This window comes from Zootoca vivipara, chromosome 3 (assembly GCF_965207765.1).
Source record: "Zootoca vivipara chromosome 3, rZooViv2.hap1.1, whole genome shotgun sequence".
NCBI lineage: Eukaryota > Metazoa > Chordata > Lepidosauria > Squamata > Lacertidae > Zootoca > Zootoca vivipara.
In genome coordinates, this window is record NC_142586.1 from 119,396,440 (window position 1) to 119,418,407 (window position 21,968).

The 21,968-nt window shown below is 53.3% G+C and overlaps 2 protein-coding genes and 1 long non-coding RNA gene across 7 annotated transcripts; 1 reads left to right on the forward strand and 2 right to left on the reverse strand.

The window, feature by feature from the left end:
• Window positions 1-1,586: 1,586 nt before the first annotated feature.
• LOC148686500 (uncharacterized) lies at window positions 1,587-5,606 on the reverse strand. Its single transcript, XR_015949265.1, has 3 exons — window positions 5,300-5,606; window positions 4,789-4,878; window positions 1,587-3,394 (listed from the first exon to the last, which is right to left on the reverse strand). It is a non-coding gene; the product is annotated as an uncharacterized LOC148686500 (long non-coding RNA).
• On the forward strand, window positions 5,568-15,947 carry LOC118082937 (uncharacterized). 5 transcript variants are annotated; one of them, XM_088667046.1, is made up of 6 exons: window positions 5,568-5,704; window positions 9,851-10,057; window positions 10,167-10,305; window positions 11,932-12,074; window positions 12,811-12,863; window positions 14,773-15,947. In XM_088667046.1, the coding sequence occupies exons 2-6, from the start codon at window positions 9,855-9,857 to the stop codon at window positions 15,555-15,557; spliced, it is 1,323 nt and encodes a 440-aa protein (XP_088523172.1). In that variant the 5' UTR covers window positions 5,568-5,704; window positions 9,851-9,854; the 3' UTR covers window positions 15,558-15,947. The 5 variants fall into 5 exon arrangements, with proteins under 5 accessions (XP_088523172.1, XP_088523171.1, XP_034966691.1 ...); XM_088667045.1 differs by lacking the exon at window positions 5,568-5,704 and adding an exon at window positions 7,500-8,294; XM_035110800.3 differs by lacking the exon at window positions 5,568-5,704 and adding an exon at window positions 7,536-7,652.
• Window positions 15,948-17,567: 1,620 nt separating this feature from the next.
• On the reverse strand, window positions 17,568-21,285 carry LOC118082640 (lysophosphatidic acid receptor 6-like). The gene is made up of 2 exons (XM_035110418.3): window positions 21,173-21,285; window positions 17,568-18,853 (listed from the first exon to the last, which is right to left on the reverse strand). Exon 2 carries the CDS (start codon window positions 18,830-18,832, stop codon window positions 17,714-17,716), a length of 1,119 nt encoding a protein of 372 aa, XP_034966309.3. The 5' UTR covers window positions 18,833-18,853; window positions 21,173-21,285; the 3' UTR covers window positions 17,568-17,713.
• Window positions 21,286-21,968: the final 683 nt, after the last annotated feature.

Below are 21,968 nucleotides of genomic sequence, written 5' to 3' on the forward strand. Positions count from 1 at the left end.
CCGGGAATTCGGGCAACAAGGAGCCCCCGCCGACGTCACGCCCCGGTCAGGGTCGTGGGGGGGCTCTTTGGCGGGGTTCCGACCTGGCACCCTATGGGTTTATTTGGGGGAGGCGCAGAGTAAGGAAGGGCCGCCCTCCGCGCAAAGCAGAACCGAAGTTGCACGTGGGGAAAGCCCTCCGGGATCATCGGTGGGGCAAGGAGGTTTGCAGGGGGTTGGACTCGATGACCCTTGGAGCCCCATCCCGCTCTGCCCTTTTGTGATTCTATTATGTCATTCAGTCCCAATAAGAGCGGGATCAGACCCCTCCTTGCGATTTGCATAAGAGAAACGTGGCTACGTGAGGCAAGACGTGTGTTTGGAGGGGGGTATATTTGCCAGGTCCAACACAGGAGCCACTCCTGGGCCCGCTCGGAGAGAGCCAGGGCGGTGAGCTGGTCTTTCGAGCTCGCAAAAAACTACAACTTCCGTAGTTTGGGCGTCCCCAAAGGATTATGGGAGCTGTAATTTGGCACCCTGGGAACTTAAGGCACCCTGGGAACTGTAGTTTTCTATAGGGGCCGAGACTATTCCCTGCAGCCTTTCCCAAGGGGACTCTAGGAGTGGTACTTGTGAGAGGGTCTCCTGTACACCCTGAGCAAGCTACACTTCCCAGCACCCTGGGGACTATTGCTTGCTCAGGGCGTTGAGGGTTGTGATACCCTTTGCAGAACTACGGTTCCCAAAACAGGTCCAAAATCCCATTCCTCTTCCTATATAACTCTGGGAACTGTAGCTCGGTGGGGGAAACAGCCCTTGGTGTCTTAAATAAACTATAGTACCCATGATTTCTGCCAAATGATTCAGGAAAGGGAACTAGCAGCCTCCAAACAACTCCTGGCGCCCTGAACAAACTACAGTTCCCAGGACTTTCCCAAAGCATCCTGGTAGCCCACTCTGGTAAGTGCAGTTCCTTTGGGGGTCAATCACAACCCCCAGCACCCTGAATCTGCATCGTTCTGCATTTCCCTTTGGACTTGTCACTAGGGGGAGCCAGAGGAGGGACAGGACGGGGCCCCATTCTACAGTTTTGTTTGCTTGAGCTGCAGGCCTCCCAGCTGTCTGGATTTCTTCTGCCACTACCCTCATAAAAAAACATGGATTTTTAAAAGACGCAAGAAATAAAGAGTACAGTAATATATTTATGTGGTCCATGAAATCAATTTGGAACTTCAGACTTTGTGTGGGCACAAACAAGATCTCCATCTCATCCATTCAGACATTATGTTTTCCCCTCCCTGTGTGTGCAGGCAGATGTGAAATGACTCTCAGCTCAGTTTTTAAAAAAATGTGTCATGAGATTCAGCCCCAAGAGAAGCATTAAATCAAACATGGGTTTCTCTATACTTTTAAAAGAAGTGGACAACAATAATTTTGTGGCTAAGACAAAAAGCCACTTCTCAGAGGGACTCATTACCATCTCTCACCTGTGTCAGGAAGGAGGTGGAGACAATAAATAAGCTCTTGGGGATCCATTAAATTAAAACCACAAAGAAATACACAAGCACGGTTTCTTTGAATGCAGCATAGAAGGAAACAGAAACTTGTTACAGGACAAATCAGAATTTAATGTGAAAAAACTTCTCTTTATTTAATAAATTGTCCTAGCAGCTACTAATACTATAGCTGACATGGTACCAGAATCCATACAGCCAGCCTTCTGTACTGCTCTGCAAAAACAACTTTTGCCAGGGAGGTGAACAGAAGGGGCACAGGGACGACCACAGCATGCAGAGCAGGCTTAGAACTTGCACTACATTTAACTGTATTTACAAAGTCAAATCTGCAATCTTTCCTATTCCAGAATGCTCAGGATCTCATACAACGTGATATTAATAACAAAATTATATACACACATATACTTTTTTAAAAATAACATTTTTTGCACAGCATATTAAGTTTGCTTTCTATTTGTTTCCAGAAGGTATTGCTCCCCAAGGCCAAAGCAGCACAGCTTGTCTTCTTATAGGACTGTTCTCATAGAATCATAGAGTTGGAAGAGACCACGAGGGCCGTCCAGTCCAACCCCCTGCCAAGCAGGAAACGCCATCAAAGCATTCCTGACATATGGCCATCAAGCCTCCACTTAAAGACCTCCAAAGGAGGAGACTCTACCACACTCCTTGGCAGCAAATTGCACTGCCGAACAGCTCTTACTGTCAGGAAGTTCTTCCTAATGTTTAGGTGAAATCTTCTTTCTTGTAGTTTGAATCCATTGCTCCGTGTCCGCTTCTCTGGAGCAGTAGAAAACAACCTTTGTTGTTTCTAGGCCTTTGACCATTTTGGTTGCCCTCCTCTGGACATGTTCCAGCTTGTCAGTATCCTTCTTGAACTGTGGTGCCCAGAACTGGACACAGTACTCCAGGTGAGGTCTGACCAGAGCGGAATACAGTGGTACTATTACTTCCCTTGATCTAGATGCTATACTCCTATTGATGCAGCCCAGAATTGCATTGGCTTTTTTAGCTGCTGCATCACACTGTTGACTCATGTCAAGTTTGCGGTCTACCAAGACTCCTAGATCCTTTTCACATGTACTGCTCTCAAGCCAGGTGTCACCCATCCTGTATTTGTGCCTTTCATTTTTTTTGCCCAAGTGTAGTACTTTACATTTCTCCCTGTTAAAATTCATCTTGTTTGCTTTGGCCCAGTTGTCTGATCTGTTCAGGTCATTTTGAAGTGTGATCCTGTCCTCTGGGGTATTAGCCACCCCTCCCAATTTGGTGTCATCTGCAAACTTGCTCAGGATGCCCTCAAGCCCATCATCCAAGTCATTGATAAAGATGTTGCATAAGACTGGGCCCAATACAGAACTTTGTGGAACCCTGTGGCACAGGATGGGAGACACCGGGCCTCACTGAAGAGAGCCGCCTCACTGAACCGAATTTCAGGGTGCTCCACAACATGGCTCCCCATGTTACGCAGTTTGCGTGCCAACACGCGATTCAATAGTTTCCTGGATTTCTCCAAGGCCTGCGGGTTATGGCTGTCGCGCCACACTCTCCTCTTGAGCAGCGTGGACCAAAACAAGGTTGGACCAGGGAACAAGGCAGCAAGCCCATCAAAGTCCTTCTTTATATTAAGCAACAAGTCCACGCTCTTCCTGTACGCAAGATCATTTCCCCCCAGCTGGATAATGATGATATCGGGGGGGGGGGGAACCGCAAGCAGCAAGCTTGAGCCATCACAGCAGGCATCAGCTCTTCCCAACGCATACCACGCCTTGAAATCCAGGAAACAACACACACATCAGCTGGCAAGCCTAGGTTGTTGCCAATGCTACGATCGCAAACCCGCACTCACGCCCAGTGCACGATGCTGTGCCCACAAATCCAGATTTGAACTGAAGGTGAAGCTGCGGAACGAAGGGAGGAGAAAGAGAGGTAAGTGGTTGCAAGCTATAGATCCTTACGTATGTACCCCTTATAGGCGTTCAACTTCCAACGGCCCAATTCCTTGATCCTGTCTGTAGGGAGGCCTAAATGCACTGCAGAGGTTGCAGCCCCTATCCTGAAAGAATGGGCGACATATTCTTTTGCTGGAAACCCCATTGTGTCAATTGCCATATGTAGGACACGCGTGAATTGGTGCCTCATCAGCCGAGAACCGTCCTCATGACTGAATAGTGGGCCAGAGCCAGCAGGTCTCAGACACAAATAATGCCTAGTGTCCTTTACAGGACAGGGACCTTGGTGCTTGGAAGCTGCTAATTCTAACCAGGCACCCTTGCCACACTGATCCGTTTTTTGAACTCCGAATATGCACTAACAGTTCGGCGCTGGATAGCTGAATGTCGTTTAAAAGAAGGCCACGGTAGCCATTGTTTGAATGTTTTTCCACCACTATCTCCCTGACCCTGAGGGCAGCAAAGAAGGAGATGGCATAGGCTGCAGAGAGCAATCGTGCTTCATATCTAGACCAACAAATAGACCTCAATTTTTTGCGAACTAAGCAGAGGATGTCATAAGTTATCGGCCTACGCCCTTCGACTTTTGTGGGCTGGAGCCTGCCCCAACCATCAATTGCCCTGTGGACGATGAAGTCCACACAAGGGTCCAAAGAGAATATAGATTTACTGAAAAATGTGATTGCAGCTGAATGTATTTTTAAAGTTTTAGCTGCCCACCCCAGAGTATACTGATGTTCCAAATATTGTAATTCGTGGTCTGTAGTAGGCGGGATGTTGTGTGCGAGGGCTAGAACTTTGCACCGGTAATCAATAAAATTATACTAGACTTTATTGTAGGACTGGAGGGTAGAGGGGGCCACGGAGGCCAATACGTATTAGTCAGAAGGAAGAATGCTGAAACAGTGATCTGTGAGGCTGGTCAGAAGCAGGTTTGAAGGCCAGCTCAGTGGCGATGCAGGGCAAGGGGGGGGGGGCAGCGTGGGAAAGGAGCGACATGAAGCAAAAGAGAATAAAAGCGGCAGACTATCTATTGTCTGGGGTGGCCTCTTTGGAGCGTGAGCCCAGAGGAGATGCCCCTCAATGCGCTGTTGACGCCGCTCTAATAAAACAAAGTTGCACCCTCGTGCCTGTTTCCCCCTCATTTGTCTAACAATTCCCATGCAAGGGTTCACTACCAACTCCCACAACTTGCTGCCCGTGCCGCATGCCCTTTTATTTTCTTCTAAACAACAGAATTCTCCTATTTTATATCAGCCAGTTTCTTTCAAGCAGCTGAATTTGCTAATGTCTGTGGATAAATCTCCCCAGGGCCTTTGGATGATGGTATAGGAGATTCTCACCCCCCTTCAAATTCAGAAGAGTTTCCAAGTGACTAAGAGGAGAGTCTGGCTGCTGTGCAAGTAAGGAAACTTCTCCCTCGTTGCTCTCGCCTAAAAATAATGTAACAATTAATTTAAAAAAGATCGAACAACATTACAGCTCAGTTACAGAAATGCAACCGCGCGCCTTTTTAAGAGCAACCTCTGGCCAAACAACAGCCCGGCGACCCAGGGCCGGTGCGTCAATATAAGCGGACTAGGCCGTCGCCTAGGTCGCTGAAATGGAGGGGGCACTATTCCGCCGCCCCCGCCTCTGTGAGTGAGGTGAGCAGGAGCCTTGGAGCGCCCCAGGACGGAAGTCCGCGGCCAATTCCCCTTGGCAAGCGCCGAGTCCTCCTGCGGGGCTTCAGGGATGTGCAGCCTGGAAGGAAGGCGAAACCTCGCGACCAAGGGGGCTGCTGAGAGAGAGCGCGAGTGCGTGCATGGGGGGGGGGAGCCACCAGGCCTGGGGCGCCTCTGCCCAACCACTCACCCTCCACGGGCCCGGAGGAAGGGACGAAGGCCTCTGCCTCGCCACCCAGCTGCACCTTCAGCCTCTTGGACATGCCCCCGCCCATCTCGGCCCTCCCAACGCAGGGACACGCTCCGCCCCAGCAGCACCCGCGTGCCCCAGAGGGAGGGAGAAGCTGGGGGTCAGCAGGTGGGGGCGAAGGCGAGCCAGGCTTGGCCTCCCAAAAGCTTGCCGCAGCTCACGGGGCGCCCAGGGGCCGTCAAGGCAGGTGCTCGGCTCCCGCCGCTGGCCCTTCTCCCGCCATGGCTGCCGCCGCGCACCTGGCTGGGCTCCAAGCAGGCAGCCGCGGGGCGGGAGTGTCACTGGGTCCGCTCCTCCTCCTCCTCCTCCTCCTCCCCCCTCGGTGGGGCTCTGAACTCCGTGTAGGTGAGTTTAAACTTTTATTGATGAAAAGTAAACTGTTCAGCATAAGTCTGTCATGATATTAACACGTATTTTCATTTTAGGCAGGCTAAATCATTTCGATTAATGACACAGCACTTCCTGTCGAGAATCCCAGCAAAACAATTTTGCATAGGTGTACACCACACATTTCATTAAAGTGCGCAGCCAGGGAATTCCCCCCCCCCAAAAAAAACCCCATTTATTGAGTACATAATCATAAAAGGACATCATTTTTATTCATCAAACTAATGAAACAAAATCTTCACTATTTCTTTTAAATTAACAACCAAACTTTACTTTAAAAATACAATCTTAAGTGAGACACAAATTACTATCTTTTTCTTTTTCTTTTTTGCTGCAGTGGTAACCAAGAGTATGCAAAGATGCATTAAATTTTCATGATTTTTATTTTTAACCAGATAATGAGCTAACCCAAATTGACCAAAACTCATTATGGTTTCTAAATCCTCCTGCTCTGAAATATGAGACTTCACTCACCAGGTGTTATAGACTTAAATTCCTCAAGCACATCATTGTAATTAACTGAGGAAGCCAATTCTTGTTCAATGTACAAAATCAAGAGTGAGTTGGGAGGCTGCTGGGACATTGAACTTCTTAGTTTGTTTTTTTACATGTCCTAGTTTTGAAAAGGCTCTTTCACATGAATAGCCTGCAACAAATAAAACTACAAAGCACTGAATAGATTTATAAAAGGCCTGGAAAATGGAAGACCAATCTGATTCCCTTAGCCCAGTGGTTTGGGACTACAACTCCCATCATCCCTAGCTAACAGGACCAGTGGTCAGGGATGATAGGAATTGTAGTCCCAAAACAGCTGGAGGACAAGGTTTGGCCACCACTGCTTGTTGTTGTTGTTTAGTCGTTTAGTTGTGTCCGACTCTTCGTGACCCCATGGACCAGAGCACGCCAGGCACTCCTGTCTTCCACTGCCTCCCGTAGTTTGGTCAAACTCATGTTCGTAGCTTCGAGAACACTGTCCAACCATCTTGTCCTCTGTCGTCCCCTTCTCCTAGTGCCCTCAATCTTTCCCAACATCAAGGTCTTTTCCAGGGAGTCTTCTCTTCTCATGAGGTGGCCAAAGTATTGGAGCCTCAGCTTCACGATCTGTCCTTCCAGGGAGCACTCAGGGCTGATTTCCTTAAGAATGGATAGGTTTGATCTTCTAGCAGTCCATGGGACTCTCAAGAGTCTCCTCCAGCACCATAATTCAAAAGCATCAATTCTTCGGCGATCAGCCTTCTTTATGGTCCAGCTCTCACTTCCATACATCACTACTGGGAAAACCATAGCTTTAACTATACGGACCTTTGTAGGCAAGGTTTGGCCACCACTGCTTAGCCAAGAGAGAAAATGGAGATTAGACTTCCATTGAGAGAGAAAATGGAGAATGCGGGGGGGGGATGCATGCACACAAAACAGAGCCAGTAATTGCATGTTTTCAGAGGTTTCCCTCACAACCAGACTAAATTGTACAGTACAGATGATTATGTTAGTTTTGCTTGTTTCAAAAAGTGCAAATCACCAGCCACTACTTTTATATAAATTCTATTTGTGTCAGGTCCCTGTAGATAAAGCTGAGGCTCCAATACTTTGCCCACCTCATGGCCCGGGGGGGGGGGCACAACTTCAGAAGGTGATCTCGCCTAGGGCGCAAAAAGCCCTAGCACCGGCCCTGCGGCGACCGAGCACTTCGCTCTGGAGGAAAAGGGAGCCCCGCCCTCTTATTTATAGCCCTGTCCCCGTGGGCGTGGCCTGTGGGGAGGGAGGCGTCAAAGGCCCCCAAGAAGCCCCGCCCCCACAGCCCAGCTGCGTGAGCGCAGGCGGAAGTCCGCGAGTCTCTCCCGAAATCGCTGTCTGTTGGAACGTCGAGGATACTTAAAACTAGAAGTAAAAAGCCGCTGGCTGTCAAGTGAGCAGGGCGCTTCCTTCCGGGTGGGGTCTCGCTAGAGCGGAGCTGCGCAGGGTCCGAGGGGGCGCAAGGGCAAGGAAGCCGGGGACGGGGCGGGCTCCCGGGCCGGGCGGGGGTGCCCCTTTGGACACAGTCAAGGAACGGAGACAGGAGTGCCTGGCGTGCTCTGGTCCAGGGGGTCACGAAGAGTCGGACACGACTAACAACTAAACAACAACAACAACAAGGAACGGAGAGGCAAGACGGGGGGGGGGCAGAAGGAATACGAAACAGGGGCCTGGAAAAAAGAATTCTGCCTCCCTGGGCTTGACCCAAGGTGCCTCTGCGCCGCCTTCGCCCCCTTCCGACGGCAGAGAGCGAGCGAGCGAGCGAGCGACCGACCGACCCCGCCGGCCTCCTTGCCGCTCCCGCCAGCAGCACCGCCGCCTGCCTGCCTGCCTGCCTGCCCGGCCGCCCTCCCGCCCTCCGAGGGGCTTCGGGCACCCTCCGCCCCGCCGAGAAGGTAGGGGACCGAGGCAGACCTGCTCCGGGCAGAGGCGGGCGAGTTGGGCGTCGGCGTCGGGCGCGGTCTCTTGAGCAGGGCAGCCCCGAGCAGCGCCTTCAGCTGCTTGCGATTCTTTATTCAATGTCGGAAGATCACAGGTCAGTTTGCAGGGGGTTGGCTTAAATGACCCTTGGGGGTCCCTTCCAACTCTAAGATTCTATACAAACACAACATAGTGTAATATAGTAATAAACATAATAAATCCCCCCCACATACACACATTTAAAAGACCAGAGATTATTCAGCAGCCCCAGGCCTGCATGGCAAGGTGTGGCTGGGCTACCCTGGGGGGTCCCGTCCAACTCTAGTACCATTCCATGAGTCTGGCATTTCCGCCAGGCACCTAATGGTGTTTTTCTGGCTTCAGGTATCACAGCGCAGCTCAGACGGTGTCAGGAAGGGGGGGCAGCACACAGCCCCCTTTTTACCCTTTGGTCACCCCCATGCGAGGGGGCACAGTTGGAGGGCGGGAGCTCCAGCACAGGCCGCTCTTGCCCTGGCAGGCCCAGCATGGCACCCTCCTCCCTGCCTGCTCTTTGGCAAGGCTGCTGGGCGCAGAGGCAGGGATTGGCTGGAAGGAGCTGCCAGAGTTTGGCCCCTGCCAGCCCCCAGCCATCCAGATCCGGCTTCTGGGGACTTTTGACCCTTGGGCTTTTCAAGCAGATCTCTGCCCGGTCCCTGGAATCGATCCATTCTGTTGATCATTCCCAAGCAGCTTGGAGAGAGCCCAGTCCAGGCAGTGGCAGCGTTTCCTTGGCAGAGGTCATTGCGTTCCCCTTTCTTTTTCTCCGTTTGGCTTTGACCACGTCCTTCTGACGAAGTATTCTGTGCCAGTGGAGACGAAAGAGGTGCTGACCCGCTTGCTTGGCTTTCCTCTCACGCTTCTCCAGCTGCCTGCCAACTCCACAGTTGAGTTGGAAGAGATCCCAAGGGTCATCTAGTCCAAGCCAGGCAACGAAGTAATCTCAACTCACAGCCTCCCATCCAAAGACAAGGAAATGAGCAGCTATCTGACTATTAGATGACATCTGAAGGCAGCCCTCTATCGGGATGTTTTTAATGTTTGAGGTTTACTATGTTTTATATGTACTGTAGGCCACTCAGAGTGTCTGGGGAAACCCAGCCAGATGGGTGGGGTATAAAGAATAAAATTATTATTTGGTTTTTCAAATTACAGTTTTACAATCACATATCCAACATACCATACAACATAAAGACAAGATTCCATAGAATCTCCTGGGCTTCCCTCCTCCCCTTTTTGGGTCTGATGATTAACATCTTTTATAATAATCCAAATCTTTTACATCTCCATTATATCCAAAATTCACCATTAAACTACAAGTGTAGTCAAATGCAGCCAAGCTTCTAGTCCTCATACCGGTAGAAGTTGACCTGCACTGGACATGGCAGTGTGCAGGACGCAAAGCACTCGCCCTTTTCTCATAGCGGTTGGTCTCTACGAAATACTCCACCAAACCTCAAACGCTACAGTTGAATCTGGTTTTGCCTGATGGCGTGAAGGTGCGCCCAGCCTTCTCTTGGGGATCTGTCCCTGGGAACGCTTGTGAATGGAGAGGAGGCACCCCTCCCCTTCTTGCTGTGGGGCCAAACCAAGTGCTGCTTCGCCTCCCCTTCTCTCCCTCTCCTCCTCCAGCAAGATGGCGTCGCAGAAGCTGCAGGTGGCCGTGGTTGGGGCAGGGGCTGCTGGTCTGTGCGTCGCCCGCCACATCCTTGCCTCGCCCAAGACGTTTGCTCCTCCTGTGGTGTTCGAAGCCTCTGGCTGCCTGGGAGGCACCTGGGTTTACTCTGAGGAAGAGGCTGAGGGGCGGCCCACTCACTCCAGCATGTACCGGGACCTCAGGTAACCACCCGGGGATGTGGCCCCCTCTTTTGCCCCTGTGTGTGTGTGTCTTGGGTCCCTGGGGGACAAGGGAGTTCATGCAGTGGCTGCGGCCTATTTCCCCTCCTAGGACTAACCTGCCCAAGGAGGTGATGGCCTTTCCTGACTTCCCCTTTGACCCGGCGCTGCCTTCCTTCCTCCACCACTCGGATGTGCTGGCCTACCTGGAAAGCTACGCGGAGCACTTTGGGGTCCAGGATCACATCCAGGTGAGACTCAGGTAGAGGGTGGGGGGTGAGAGACCTCTCCACCATGAACCTTGCCTCACCAGGAGGCAAGGACAGGGTGTCTTGGCTGCACATTAACAAAACCTCAATCATTTAGGTTCAAAGCTCCATTCACAAAAAAGCCTGTCTAATCATAAACTCCAGATCCCTGACAGCAGCCCCTAATGCTTAGAAAAGGAAGAGCAACATACAGTGGTACCTTGGTTTTCAAACATCTCCATTGACAAACATTGTGGTTTTTAATGCCGTAAACCTGGAAGTAGATGCTTTGGTTTTTGACCACGCCTTGGAAGTTGAGCTCACCATACGCCTTCCATTTTGAGTTTTCCGTTTGGAGGTTTCGGTTTTCGAACGTTTCAGAACTTGAATGGTCTTTTGGAATGCATTACATTTGAAAACTGAGGTACCACTGTATCTGCAAAGGCATCTGCAAGGTAAGCTCAGGAGGAGCCTGTGACTCTCCTCTGAGCCCCAGATCTCCAACCAAGGAAAACAGGGAAAGGGTCAGAACCAAATGTTGCAATTCACTGAAAAATGAATCTCTGGACTGGCTTGCTGGGAAAACTTTAGAAATTCATAAGGAATCACTTCTTGTATCCATCTTCTCAGTTCCAGTGGCCTATAGGACCCAGGGAAGTGAGGTATAAGGGGAGGGGTGAGAGAGCCCCCCATAATCCCTGGGATGTACAGTCCCTCCGCAGGACTTTCCCAAGGAGTCATGACCCCCAAGAGCAGGGGTCAGCAAACTTTTTCAGCAGGGGGCCGGTCCACTGTCCCTCAGACCTTGTGGGGACCCGGACTATATTTTGAAGGGGGAAAAATGAACCAATTCCTATGCCCCCCAAATAACCCAGAGATGCATTTTAAATAAAAGGACACATTCTACTCATGTAAAAACATGCTGATTCCTGGGCTGTCCGCGGGCTGGATTGAGAAGGTGATTGGGCCACATCTGGCCCCCAGGCCTTAGTTTGGGAACCCCTGCCCAAGCGTGTCAGACTGAGAAGCATCTGAGTCCCAATGCCTACCTGTCCCCTAGTGGGATGCTTTCCTTTGTACTGTGATGAAGTACATGTGGAAGACTATTTGAGTGACAGCGGCAGGCCTGGACCTCAGGTTCTGCCTGAGACCCCCCCCCCACCTTTTCTGTGGCAGACCTATGATGTCTGGATGATGCAAGTCAGAGGGAGGGGGAGGCCACAGCAGCAAGGGACTCAGGATCTTTTTTGGTCCAACATCAAGAGTACCCCTGAGCATTCGGCATTTCTCTGGCCACTAAGAACCTAAGAAGAGCCTGCAGGATCAGGCCAATGGCCCATCTCCTCCAGCATCCTGCTCTCACCACACCAGAACAGGACCCAAGCACAAGAGCTGGGAATAGGCAGTCCCCATAGATCTGGGGCAGGGACTCTCGGGCTGGTTGTGCCCCACCATCTTGTGTCAGACCTCTCTAAGCTCATTCCAGAGCTGTGGCTTCTCTGGGTCCCAGCAAGGGGCTCCTCTGCCCCGCAGAGGCCTTTCCCTGCCCACTGCTGGGTCTCCACTGGCCCCCTCCCTGCCCGACCAGGTCCCAAATCTCCCCTGAGGGCCTTCTTCTCCCTCCTGCAGTTCCAGAGTGAGGTGAGCCACATCCGGCCTGTGCCCAGCAGCGAGGGCCAGCCAGGGGGCTGGGAGGTCACAGCCACACACCAGGGGCCAGAGACAACCCAGAAAGTCACAAAGCACTTTGATGCCGTCATGGTCTGCACTGGGTGAGTTGAGCAAGGAAAGTCAAAATCACTTTCGCCCAGTGCCCAGGGTGGGGGGTGGGGGAAGCGTGACTTGGCAGCAGGAGCCGTGGAAATCATTGCAAGCAAAGTATGAGTTAGCGGCACCAGGAGGCTTCATGGAATGGTCTTCCCCTGGGTCCTGCATCAGTCAGGCCTCCTACAATCTCTGCCCTTTATGGGTGTAGACAAGCTGGGGTGGGGTCAGAAGGGGGCAAGAAAGAGGGTCCGAGGAGGGGAGGTGAAAGGGGGTTGGGTGTGCTTTGCCTGGAAAGGAAAAGACCAAGGAGGGGACATGATCACACAATAGGGCTAGAGGGGTGTGGTGGTAAGAGTCCTAGGACAACCAGTTACTGAGATGGGGGGGCCCTCGCTGGAGATCTTGGGATTCCTTTGCTCTGGATTCTCAACACTGAGCGGGGGGGGGGGGGGTGCAGTCATAGAATCAGAGAATCGTAAAGTTGGAAGGGATCCCAAGGGTCATCTAGTCCAACCCCCTGCAATGCAGGAATCTCATTGGCTGATGTCAAGTGCCCAAGGTGACTTGAACTGGTTGGGCTGGGGAGAGGGCCAGGGACCATTTTCAGGATCTCCCCCTTCCCAATTTCATCAGGGAGAGGCAATCATGTTCTCTTAGTCTCTGGGAACCAATCAGGGCAGAGGTGGGGGCAGGGGGGCGGGACCTGGCTGGTCATGTGTCTTGACAATCCTGTTTTTGCAGCCATTATGCCAACCCATTCATCCCTCCCATTCCTGGCCTGGACAGCTTTCAAGGTAAGGACAAAGGAGGAGCCCCAAGGCAGCAGCCAGGGAAGGGGGCTCTTCCGATGTAACCCCCCCATCCCGTTTCCCACAGTGGCCAGCCAGGGCCAAGCAGGGCCTGAAGGCCAGCTCTCCCCCCTTTCCTCCCAGTAGCTAACCTTCACAGGTAGACTGCTGCGGAAGCTGAAGGTTCTGTGCAGCTGACGCGACTAAGAGCCAGTGGTGGGCAGGTCCTCTTGAAAGCCGAGGGCGGGTCTTGTTGCTGCCAGTTCTGTATGTTTGCCTTGTGTGGATAAGCCGTTCCTTTTGTCTGTCCAGAGTCTCCTGCTGGTGGTCACATTTGTTGGGATGACACCCCCCACCTTCAGGAGCCTCCTCCATCATTGCTTCTGTCTCCGCTTTTATGCAATTTGGTGCTCTCTCAAGAGTTGCTGGTCACCCAGTCTGGCCAGATGGGCAGCCCAGAATAAGTAGAGAAACAAATGTGCCCCTCCAACCAGTTCTGGGGGCCACACTCCCCATATGCTAAAGCATAACTAAAGGGCTTCCTGCTGGTGTTCCCCTCAGGTCCCAGTGCCTCCTATGGGTACACTTCTTCTTCTTCTTCTTCTTCTTCTTCTTCTTCTTCTTCTTCTTCTTCTTCTTCTTCTTCTTCTTCTTCTTCTTCTTCTTCTTCATATTACCCTATATAATAAAGTCCCTGTGTCTCTGCGTCCAGATTCCGTGTGTCCCTGGGTTACTGCACATATGCCCCAGGGACACAGGGATTGGAGGCAGAGACAACCGCCGCTCCGAAGCCCTGTCTCATGCTGGAGGTGCGCTGCGAGGCGGCGGGGGAGAGAAGCGTTCCTCCCCCCCGCCGCCTTGCCACGCACCGCCGGCATGGGACAGTACTTCCTCGGCTACGGCAAGCAGGCGAGCCACCGCCAAGCCAGTCCCGGAGCCGAAGTATGGCGTGGCGGGGGTTTTCGCTGTTTGCTTCCCCCTGGGGGGAAGGCAAACGCAGGGCAGTCCTCGGAGAAGGAGCGCAGTCCTGGCCAGATCGCCGGAACCCTGAGCTCACTTGGCACCCTTCCAGCGCCCTCCAGCGCCCGGCGCCGTGGTTCTCCGCGCCACTAGCCTCTATGGCTAGGACGGGCCTGGGCAAACGGCGAAAAGCCCCTGCTGCAGGGTTGCTGGCTCTGTCGGGTGGGGGGGAGGGAGAAGCAGAAGATCTGATCGGTCTTCGGCTTCTCCCTCCCCCCGCCCAACAGAGCCGGCAACCCCGGGATCTGTGCTTTCTGTTGGCGGTGGGGGGGAGAGGAACGAACAGAGAGAAAGGGCTTCTTCTTCTTCTTCTTCTTCTTCTTCTTCTTCTTCTTCTTCTTCTTCTTCTTCTTCTTCTTCTTCTTGTTATCTGATTGTTGTGCTGTCTATTAGTAGCCTTTCTATTCTCTTCTTTTTATCATGCTTTGTAAAATATATTCTTAATGTTGCACCCCAGAGCCTAGGGCTTGCCGATCAGAAGGTCGGCAGTTCGAATCCCTGCGACGGGGTAAGCTCCCGTTGTTCAGTCCCTGCTCCTGCCAACCTAACAGTTCGAAAGCATGTCAAAGTGCAAGGCATTTCCGTGCGCTGCTCTGGTTCACCAGAAGCGGCTTTGTCATGCTGGCCACGTGACCTGGAAGCTGTATAACGCCAATAACGCGAGATGAGTGCCACAGCCCCAGAGTCATCCGCGACTGGACCTAATGGTCAGGGGTCCCTTTACCCTGGGATCTGTCCATAAACGGTGGAATATACTAATTTGGGGTGGGGGAGCAGGTGGGGAGACCCTGGCCAGGAGAGGAGCTGTGGGCTGCCCCGTGGGCAAGAGAAGGCTGCCTGTGGGCAGGGGGAGCAATGTCCCTTCCAACAACCTCCCTTTTGATCTCCTCTCCAGGCCGCCTCCTGCACAGCCACTCCTACCGGCGCCCGGAGCCCTTTGCTGGGCAGAGGGTGGTGCTGGTGGGTGCCGGCCCCTCCGGAGTCGACCTGGCACTGCAACTGGCCCCTCTGGCTGCGCGGGTGGTGCTGAGCCACCAGGGCCCTCTGGTCTGTGGGCTGCCCTGGGATGTGCTGCAGGTCCCTCCTCTGGCCCGGGTGTCGGCAGAGACGGTGGTGCTGAGGGACGGCTCTGTGCTGCCAGCCGACGCCTTGATCCTCTGCACCGGCTACCGCTACCGCTTCCCTTTCCTGGACTTGGCACAGCTGGGCTTGCGGGAGACGGAGTATGGGGTGGGGCCCCTGTACCGGCACCTGGTGGCCCCCCAGCACCCGTCGCTGTTCCTGGTTGGCGTCTGCCAGCAGATCTGCCCCTTTCCGCATTTCCACTGCCAGGCGCTCTTTGCCCTCGCGGTGCTGGAGGGGGGCTGCCCTCTGCCCTCTGCCGCCGAGATGGAGGCCGATGCCCAAGCGCAGCTGGAGCGGCACCTGCGCGAGGGGGGTCTGGCGCGGCACTTCCTGCGCCTCCGGGCCCAGCAGTGGAGCTATGCGGAGGAGCTGGCCCGCCTCGCAGGGTTTTCCCCACTCCCCCCGGTGGTGCGAGAGATCTATGAAGCAACACGCACCAGCCGGGCCCAGAATGTGAGCACGTACCGCGGAAGGAACTACCAGCTGTTGGGCCCAGATGCCTGGGAAGTCAGGCAAGGAGAGGCCGAGGATGCAGAAGGAGGGCCTCTCCTTTGACAGCCGACCAGCCAGGGGCCATCAGCACCACCATCTTGTGGCAGGGAGTTCCATAGATTAGCCAGAGCATTATGTGACCATGACTATGCTGCCGGTCAGTTCTGCCGGGAGACCCAGCCCCAAAGTGGGGTGTTTGGGGAAACGAAGTGAAATGCCGCTCGACCAATGGGTGGGTGTGCAGCCTCTGTTTTGGGGAGAGGGCTTGCCAAGGAGGGTGGTGGCATCCCTGCGAGGGAGGGGGCCGTTGCTGCCCACTTGCCTTCTCCTTTCTGAGGGGTGAATGCGGAGCGCTGCCTGCCAATGCCTTAGGCAGGTGAATCACAAGCTGTTTGCCATGCTAATTCTGAAGAACCAGAAGAATAAAAAGACGGCCATGTGCTGTGCCTGCAACTGAGTTTATTTCTGTGTTAATCCCAAAGTAGTTTAGGGCAGAGATGGGCTGCTCTTTGTGTTGGGGAGGGACAAGGCGTGTCAGGATTTCCAGGGTGTGGGGTCAAGACTGCTCTCACCCCTCTGGAGGAGGCCAACAGGAGGTGGCGCCAGACAGAGGCGGAGCTAGCTGTGCACCCAGGGACATCCCAGGCGGTCAGCATGGCGATGTCACCCCCCCCCCCCCGGTCAGGGATTACACTTGGGGCGGTCCACACCCACCGCACCCCCTTCCTCCGCTAGTGGAGCCAGAGCCAATGGCAGGCAGAGCCAACTCCTCCTGCCCCCCCCCCCGCCTCCCAGCTGAGATCTACAGCACAGACAGAGGGGGAGGAAGCTGAGAGGCAGCACCACACTCTGGCCTGGTTGCTGGGAAGGCAGACAGAGGTTGGTGTGTGACAGGAGAGAACCAGCGGCAAATCACACTGAGCAAGTGGTTAACTCTTTATTTGAAAAATCAGGATCCGCACAGGTGTGTCAGGGCTAAGGAGCACAGCAACTCTTCTCTGGCAAGTCTTGCCCCCGTGAAGCAGTTGTGGAGAGTGAAGGTGTCCCCACCCTCCAACAGCTGCCCAAGTCCTCTCCTCTCCAGGGTTTTCCCCAAGCAATCGGAGGCTGCTCCTACATGAAGCTAACTTCTCCTCTGCCCTTTTCATGCCTCTTCTGGTTCTGGGAGACCAGGCAGCGGAAGAAGCTTGTTGCTAGGGTTGGGCAATAGATTGAGATATCGTCTAAAACCTGGATGAAATCCATATTGTGATATCAGTTTCATGATTTTTGACCTGGCATTACAGTATATCACAAATCATGGTGTGTGTGTGTGTGTGTGTGCGCGCGCGTTATGGATAAATCACAAAGTGGGGAAACCCGTGAAGCCAGCCAATGCCTCTACATAGCTCCATCCTTATTTCAGGCATTGTGATACATTGATGCATCAAAATGTTTAGCTGGTGATTTATTGCGATGTTGAAAACCAGATATCGCCCATCCCCACTTGTTGCAGCAGGAGAGGCCTCTTCACCAGCCGGACTCATCTCTGCCTCTTGGCTTCCTCCAGGGCCGGCTCTAGGTAGACCCCCGGTGGCACAGTGAGCCAGGGCGCCGGGCCAGTAGGCCGGGCGCCACGCAGCAAAGCCGCGCAGAAACCATGCTGCACCCTGTGAGGGCAGGGGCACCGGAGCGATCTCCGCCCCTCAGTGCCAGGGCAGCAGACCTGCTCGAGACTGCCCTGGCTTCCTCCTCTCCTGCATCAGCTTCTGCCTCTGATTTTGGACTCTTCTCTGACACAGACTTCCTCTGCTCCCTAAGCCCTGTTACCTCTCCAGCCTCTGACACCTCCTCCTCCTCCTCCTCCTCCTCCCAGTCTTCTCCCTCTGACCCCTCATTGTCCCACCCCCAGCCCCCAGGCTCTGAGGCTTCTTCCCCTGGGGCTTCACCAGCTGGTTCCTCCCACTATTCCTTTGCCTCTGACCAGTCCATGGCATCAGGGCATCATCCCATTTGCCCCAAGGGGCCAGCTCCGCTACTGGTAATGTGCAATGCTACCTGCATTGCAGGGGGCTGGACTAGATGTCTCCTGGGGCCCTTCCAGCTCTACAGTTCAAGGATTCTGTACCCTTCCCAATCCCCCTGGGGGAGCCTTTCCTCCTGGCATGAGCCGCCTCAATGCTTCTGGCACTACCTTCCTTGAGCAGCAGGGCAGGACCAGACACCCACAACTGTGCCAGTCAAGCCACCACCTCACAAATGCTTGTGCTGCAGTTTCCCTCTGCCCTGGTGGCCTCTGCCCCTTCCAAGGGCAGCGTCTCCACACCCGAGGGCAGCCCAAAGAGACCCTGGGACCTCAAGGGCTGGGCAAAGTTCCCCGTGCCCCAGGCATTGTTGCTGTGGGAGCCCCGGCCTCTGAGCAGGTAATCCAAAGGCACCAGGTGCTGGAAGGTCTCTGTGGCAAAGTAATAGGCCAGGGGGTCCAGGGCGGCGTTTGCGCAGGCCAGGAGCAGGGCGCACTGGTAGGCCGTGTCCAAGCACTCCCCCTGCAGCTGTGGTGCCTGGTACAGAAGAACTGCCACGTGGTAGGGCAAGAAGCAGCCCAGGAAGATGCCCACGTTGGTCACCACCATCTGACGGATCTTTGTGCCATTGACCAGCTCCATCTGAACGGCCCCGCTCCGGTGCACAGCACGCAGGAGCTGGCAGGAGCAGGTCACCATGATGGTCAGCGGCAGGGCAAAGGCGAGCGCCATGGTGCTGGGGACCCCGCGGGCCGTGATGTAGAGGGGGCGTTCATCAAAGCAGAGCATGCGCTGCCCCTTCTTCCTCTGTGTGATGTAGGTGGGGATGGTCCCCGCGATGCTCAAGGCCCACACCCCTGCGCAGATGTACTTGGCCTGCCGGCGCACGGCTTGGGCCCTTGGACTGAGCGGGAAGCAGACAGCCAGGCAGCGGTCCCAGCTGAGGCAGGTCAGCAGGAAGATGCTGCCGTACATGTTGACCAGGAGCAGCATGCCCACGACTTCGCACAGCAGCGGAGGCAGCTGAGGCCGCCAGCCGTAGAAGCACACCCTCAGCGGCAGAGAGGCCAGAAGCAGCAGGTCGCAGGCTGCCAGGTTCTTCATGTAGGTGATGGTGTTGGAGCGCCCGGCCCGGCCCAAGACAAAGATGCACAGCGCCGCAATGTTCAAAGGGAGGCCGACCACAAAGATAAGCGCGTACATGCCAGCAAAGGCCTGGTCGGCCGGACGGGAGCAGTTGGTGCAATTTGGGCTCATTGCCGCCAGTCTCTGGTGGGGCTGTGGCTCACTCTCGAGTGCTGAGGGAATCCTGCAGGCCACAGCTGCGACCAGCATCAGCCTTCCAGCACACTCTCCCTGGAGAAAGGAGACAAAGAGTTGTGTGTTTTGCTAAGTTGTGACCCACTGAGGCCACCATTTATGGGGTTAGGTTTTTTATTGGCTGTTTATTTAGAACCATAGAATTGCAGAGTTGGAAGGGGCCCTGCAATACAGGAATCTCAGCTGAAGAATCCCTGGCAGGTGCCCACCCAACCTCTACCTAAGCCTCCAACGAAGGAGAGTCCTTCATCTTCCAAGGGAGTCTGTTCCACTGTCGAACGGCTCTTACTGACAGAGTTATTCCTAATGTTTAGCCAGAATCTCCTTGCTAGTCATTTGAATCCATTAGTTCCTCTGGAGCAGGAGAAAGCAAGTTTGCTCTGTCTTCCATGTAAAAGCTCTTAAAATACCGTATTTGAAGATGTCTCTCATATCATCCCTCAGCTTTCTCTTCTTCAGGCTAAACAAAGGGAAGAAATAGTCCTGCTCTATTCTGCCTTGGTCAGGCCCCACCTGGAGTCCTGTTTCCAGTTCTGGGCACCCCAGTTGGAGGAGGAGATTGACAAGCTGGAGGGTGTGCAGAAAAGGGTAACCAAGGTGGCAAAGGGTATGGAAACCAAGCCTGATGAGAGACAGTTGTGGAAGTTGGGGATATTGAGCCCGGAGAAGAGGAGGCCAAGAGGTGACATGAGGGAAGGATGAAAATGAAAACAAAAAACCCCTTTTGTGAAAGTTAGTTCAGGCAACAGGGCCGTGTCCACCCAGGACCATCTCCTGCTACTAACACATTTCAAGAATTTGTTGCTGTTGGCCTTTATGGTTTTAGCGATGTGAGCCTCAGGATTTTTTTTATTTTTTTATTTTTAAGGATCCCTTTTTGCCCATTTGCATTTCTTTGTCCCAAGTTTCATGTTTCTTTTGGTTCCCTTAATGTGGGTGGCATTTTGGTTTTCTTAAGAAAGTCGTCTTGCCTCTCACAGCTTATCTGATTCTGCTTGCTAACCACAAAGGCATCCTCTGGCCCTTATGATATCTTCCCTGATCTGCTGAACTTCTAACACTGCAGTTTTACAACTCCTAAGCTTCTCCTCCTCCTCTTTTTATTTCTGAGAACTTTGAGGACCTTGGCCCTCTGGATTTTTCTCCTCAGCTTCCTTTTTGCCTTCAGATGTCTTCTAAAAGTCAGATAGTTGTTTATTTCCTTGACATCTGATGGGAGGCTGTTCCACAGGGCAAGAAGGCCCTCTGCCTGGTTCCCTGTAACCTCACTTCAGACACTCACACAGGACATTCACTGCCTTTACTGGTTCTGATTTAAAAGAGAGGTAGAGCTGGGTTTCATCCACATAGTGATGAACACCCAGCCCAAACAGGATCAACGACACTTAATATCTCACACCAGCTCCTGGGTGCCACCGCCTCGGCTTGGCTCCAGCTGTTCTAGGACACAGTCCCTGAGGGTACCTAGAAATTGTGTCTCTTTGTCGGGCTGAAACACTCCTCTTCCCAGCCTCTCTCTTGGTAGATAATGACTTTAAACAACTGGGGACCAGTTTACCTACAAGATTGCCTTTTCATGCATATTCTGTTGGTGGAAATGGCACTTTTTCACGTGCCACATTACCTGCACTGTGTTGGTAAGAACCTGCTTAGTGTAGCAGCACCGACACTTTGGAGCTCCCTAAGGCTACCCAGATGTTTAGAAAGTTTGCAGGAGTTTTAATTTGTTTTAGTTTATTTTATTGTGTTTTTAAACTTTATGATTAAACTTTATGATTCTATGATAAACTTTATATATTATGTTTGTAGTTTTTTTTTAGTGATTTTTAATTGTTTTACCTTTTTTGTAAACCGCTTTGAGTTCCCCCCCTACAATCGACTGGCGTGCATATTTTATTAAAATAAGTCAGTGACGTCCTTCTAACCATTTGTAAATTCTGCATTGTTTCTAGTAAAAGGACGGGATGGATGGCCCTGCATGTACACAAGGAGGGTCAGCCACGAGAACCACTGACCTTTGTCTGGAGGAGAGGGACAGGGCAGCCTCGGGTTTCCTGGAGGCCGTCTGGTGGAAGCAGCCATTGTCCAGCTTCTCTTCTGCCTGGGGGAACTGTGCTTCTGTGGCTGCCCCATCACCCCCATCCTCTCAGATCCTGCCTTGGGCTGGCCGGTCGGCCAGCGCCTGCCTCTTCTCCCATGGGAAGGAAGGGCGAGGGAGCTGAGAGGCAGCCGGGCTCCTGCCTCTGCCTGCTGAGCCTGGACAGGGGGTGGCTAGGAGGCTTCACACCAGCAGCCTCCCTGCTAGACAGGAGAAGGGGCTCTTCATCCCCCCACCCCATTTCCCACAAAACTTACTTCACATCTTAGAGGAGCCAGTTGCAGAGGGGAGAAGCGGCTTCACGGGAGCAAGAGCCACCACCTGCTTGCGCATCTTCAGCAGATCTTCTCTGGCTTCCTGCTTCTCAAAATGTCAAGGTTGAAGGAAGCACCCCCACCCCCCGCTGGGCAGAAACCACATCCTTGGGAAGTCATATCGGTGCTTTGCAAGGAGCAAGGTGGCGCTTTCAGAACATTTTCCGTTAGCTGTGCCTGGGTGCCGGAGGTGGGCAGGAAGGGAGCAGAGAGCGCAGAGAACTCAAGAACTCGTGTGAACCACAAAGGGAGCCATGAGTGGCCTCTTGGAGGGCCTGTGGCAGCTATAAGACCAGCTCTGGGGTCAAGCCAGATTCCCACATGCAAGCAGTGGGGGCAACAGGAGGCTTGTCGTTCAAAACGCATATGGCTGACACAATTTGAGCAGGAACCAGGGACAGGATGTTACCTTTAAATGCTGAGGGATTGTTTCAATATTAAATTCAACAGTTGCTGTGAAAGAGGAAAGGGTGTCCTCACAGAAGTCCCAAAGCCAGTAACTGGGAATATGAATGGCGGTTTAGGGTTTCTCTGTGGGGAGGACAGTCAACTCTCTTGCCAGCTGAAATGATGCTCCCAGGCTGGAATGCTTACATCTACTTGCCAGAAACTGGTCAGGGAGTGACTTGGGGCCAGATCTATGCCTCCCTCCTGCCCAAATAGTCAAGTGGGCTCTCTTTGCAGACAGGCTATCAGGTAAACACCCTAGAAACTTGACTAAATAGTAGCATGAACATGC

Coding starts and splice junctions, on each gene's coding strand:
- LOC118082937 (XM_088667045.1), top strand. Junction 10,306..11,931: donor GGGTCCAGGATCACATCCAG/GTGAGACTCAGG, acceptor TCCCTCCTGCAG/TTCCAGAGTGAGGTGAGCCA. Junction 12,864..14,772: donor TGGCCTGGACAGCTTTCAAG/GTAAGGACAAAG, acceptor TCTCCTCTCCAG/GCCGCCTCCTGCACAGCCAC.
- LOC118082640 (XM_035110418.3), bottom strand. CDS start 18,832: ATGCTGGTCGCAGCTGTGGCCTGCAGGATTCCCTCAGCACTCGAGAGT.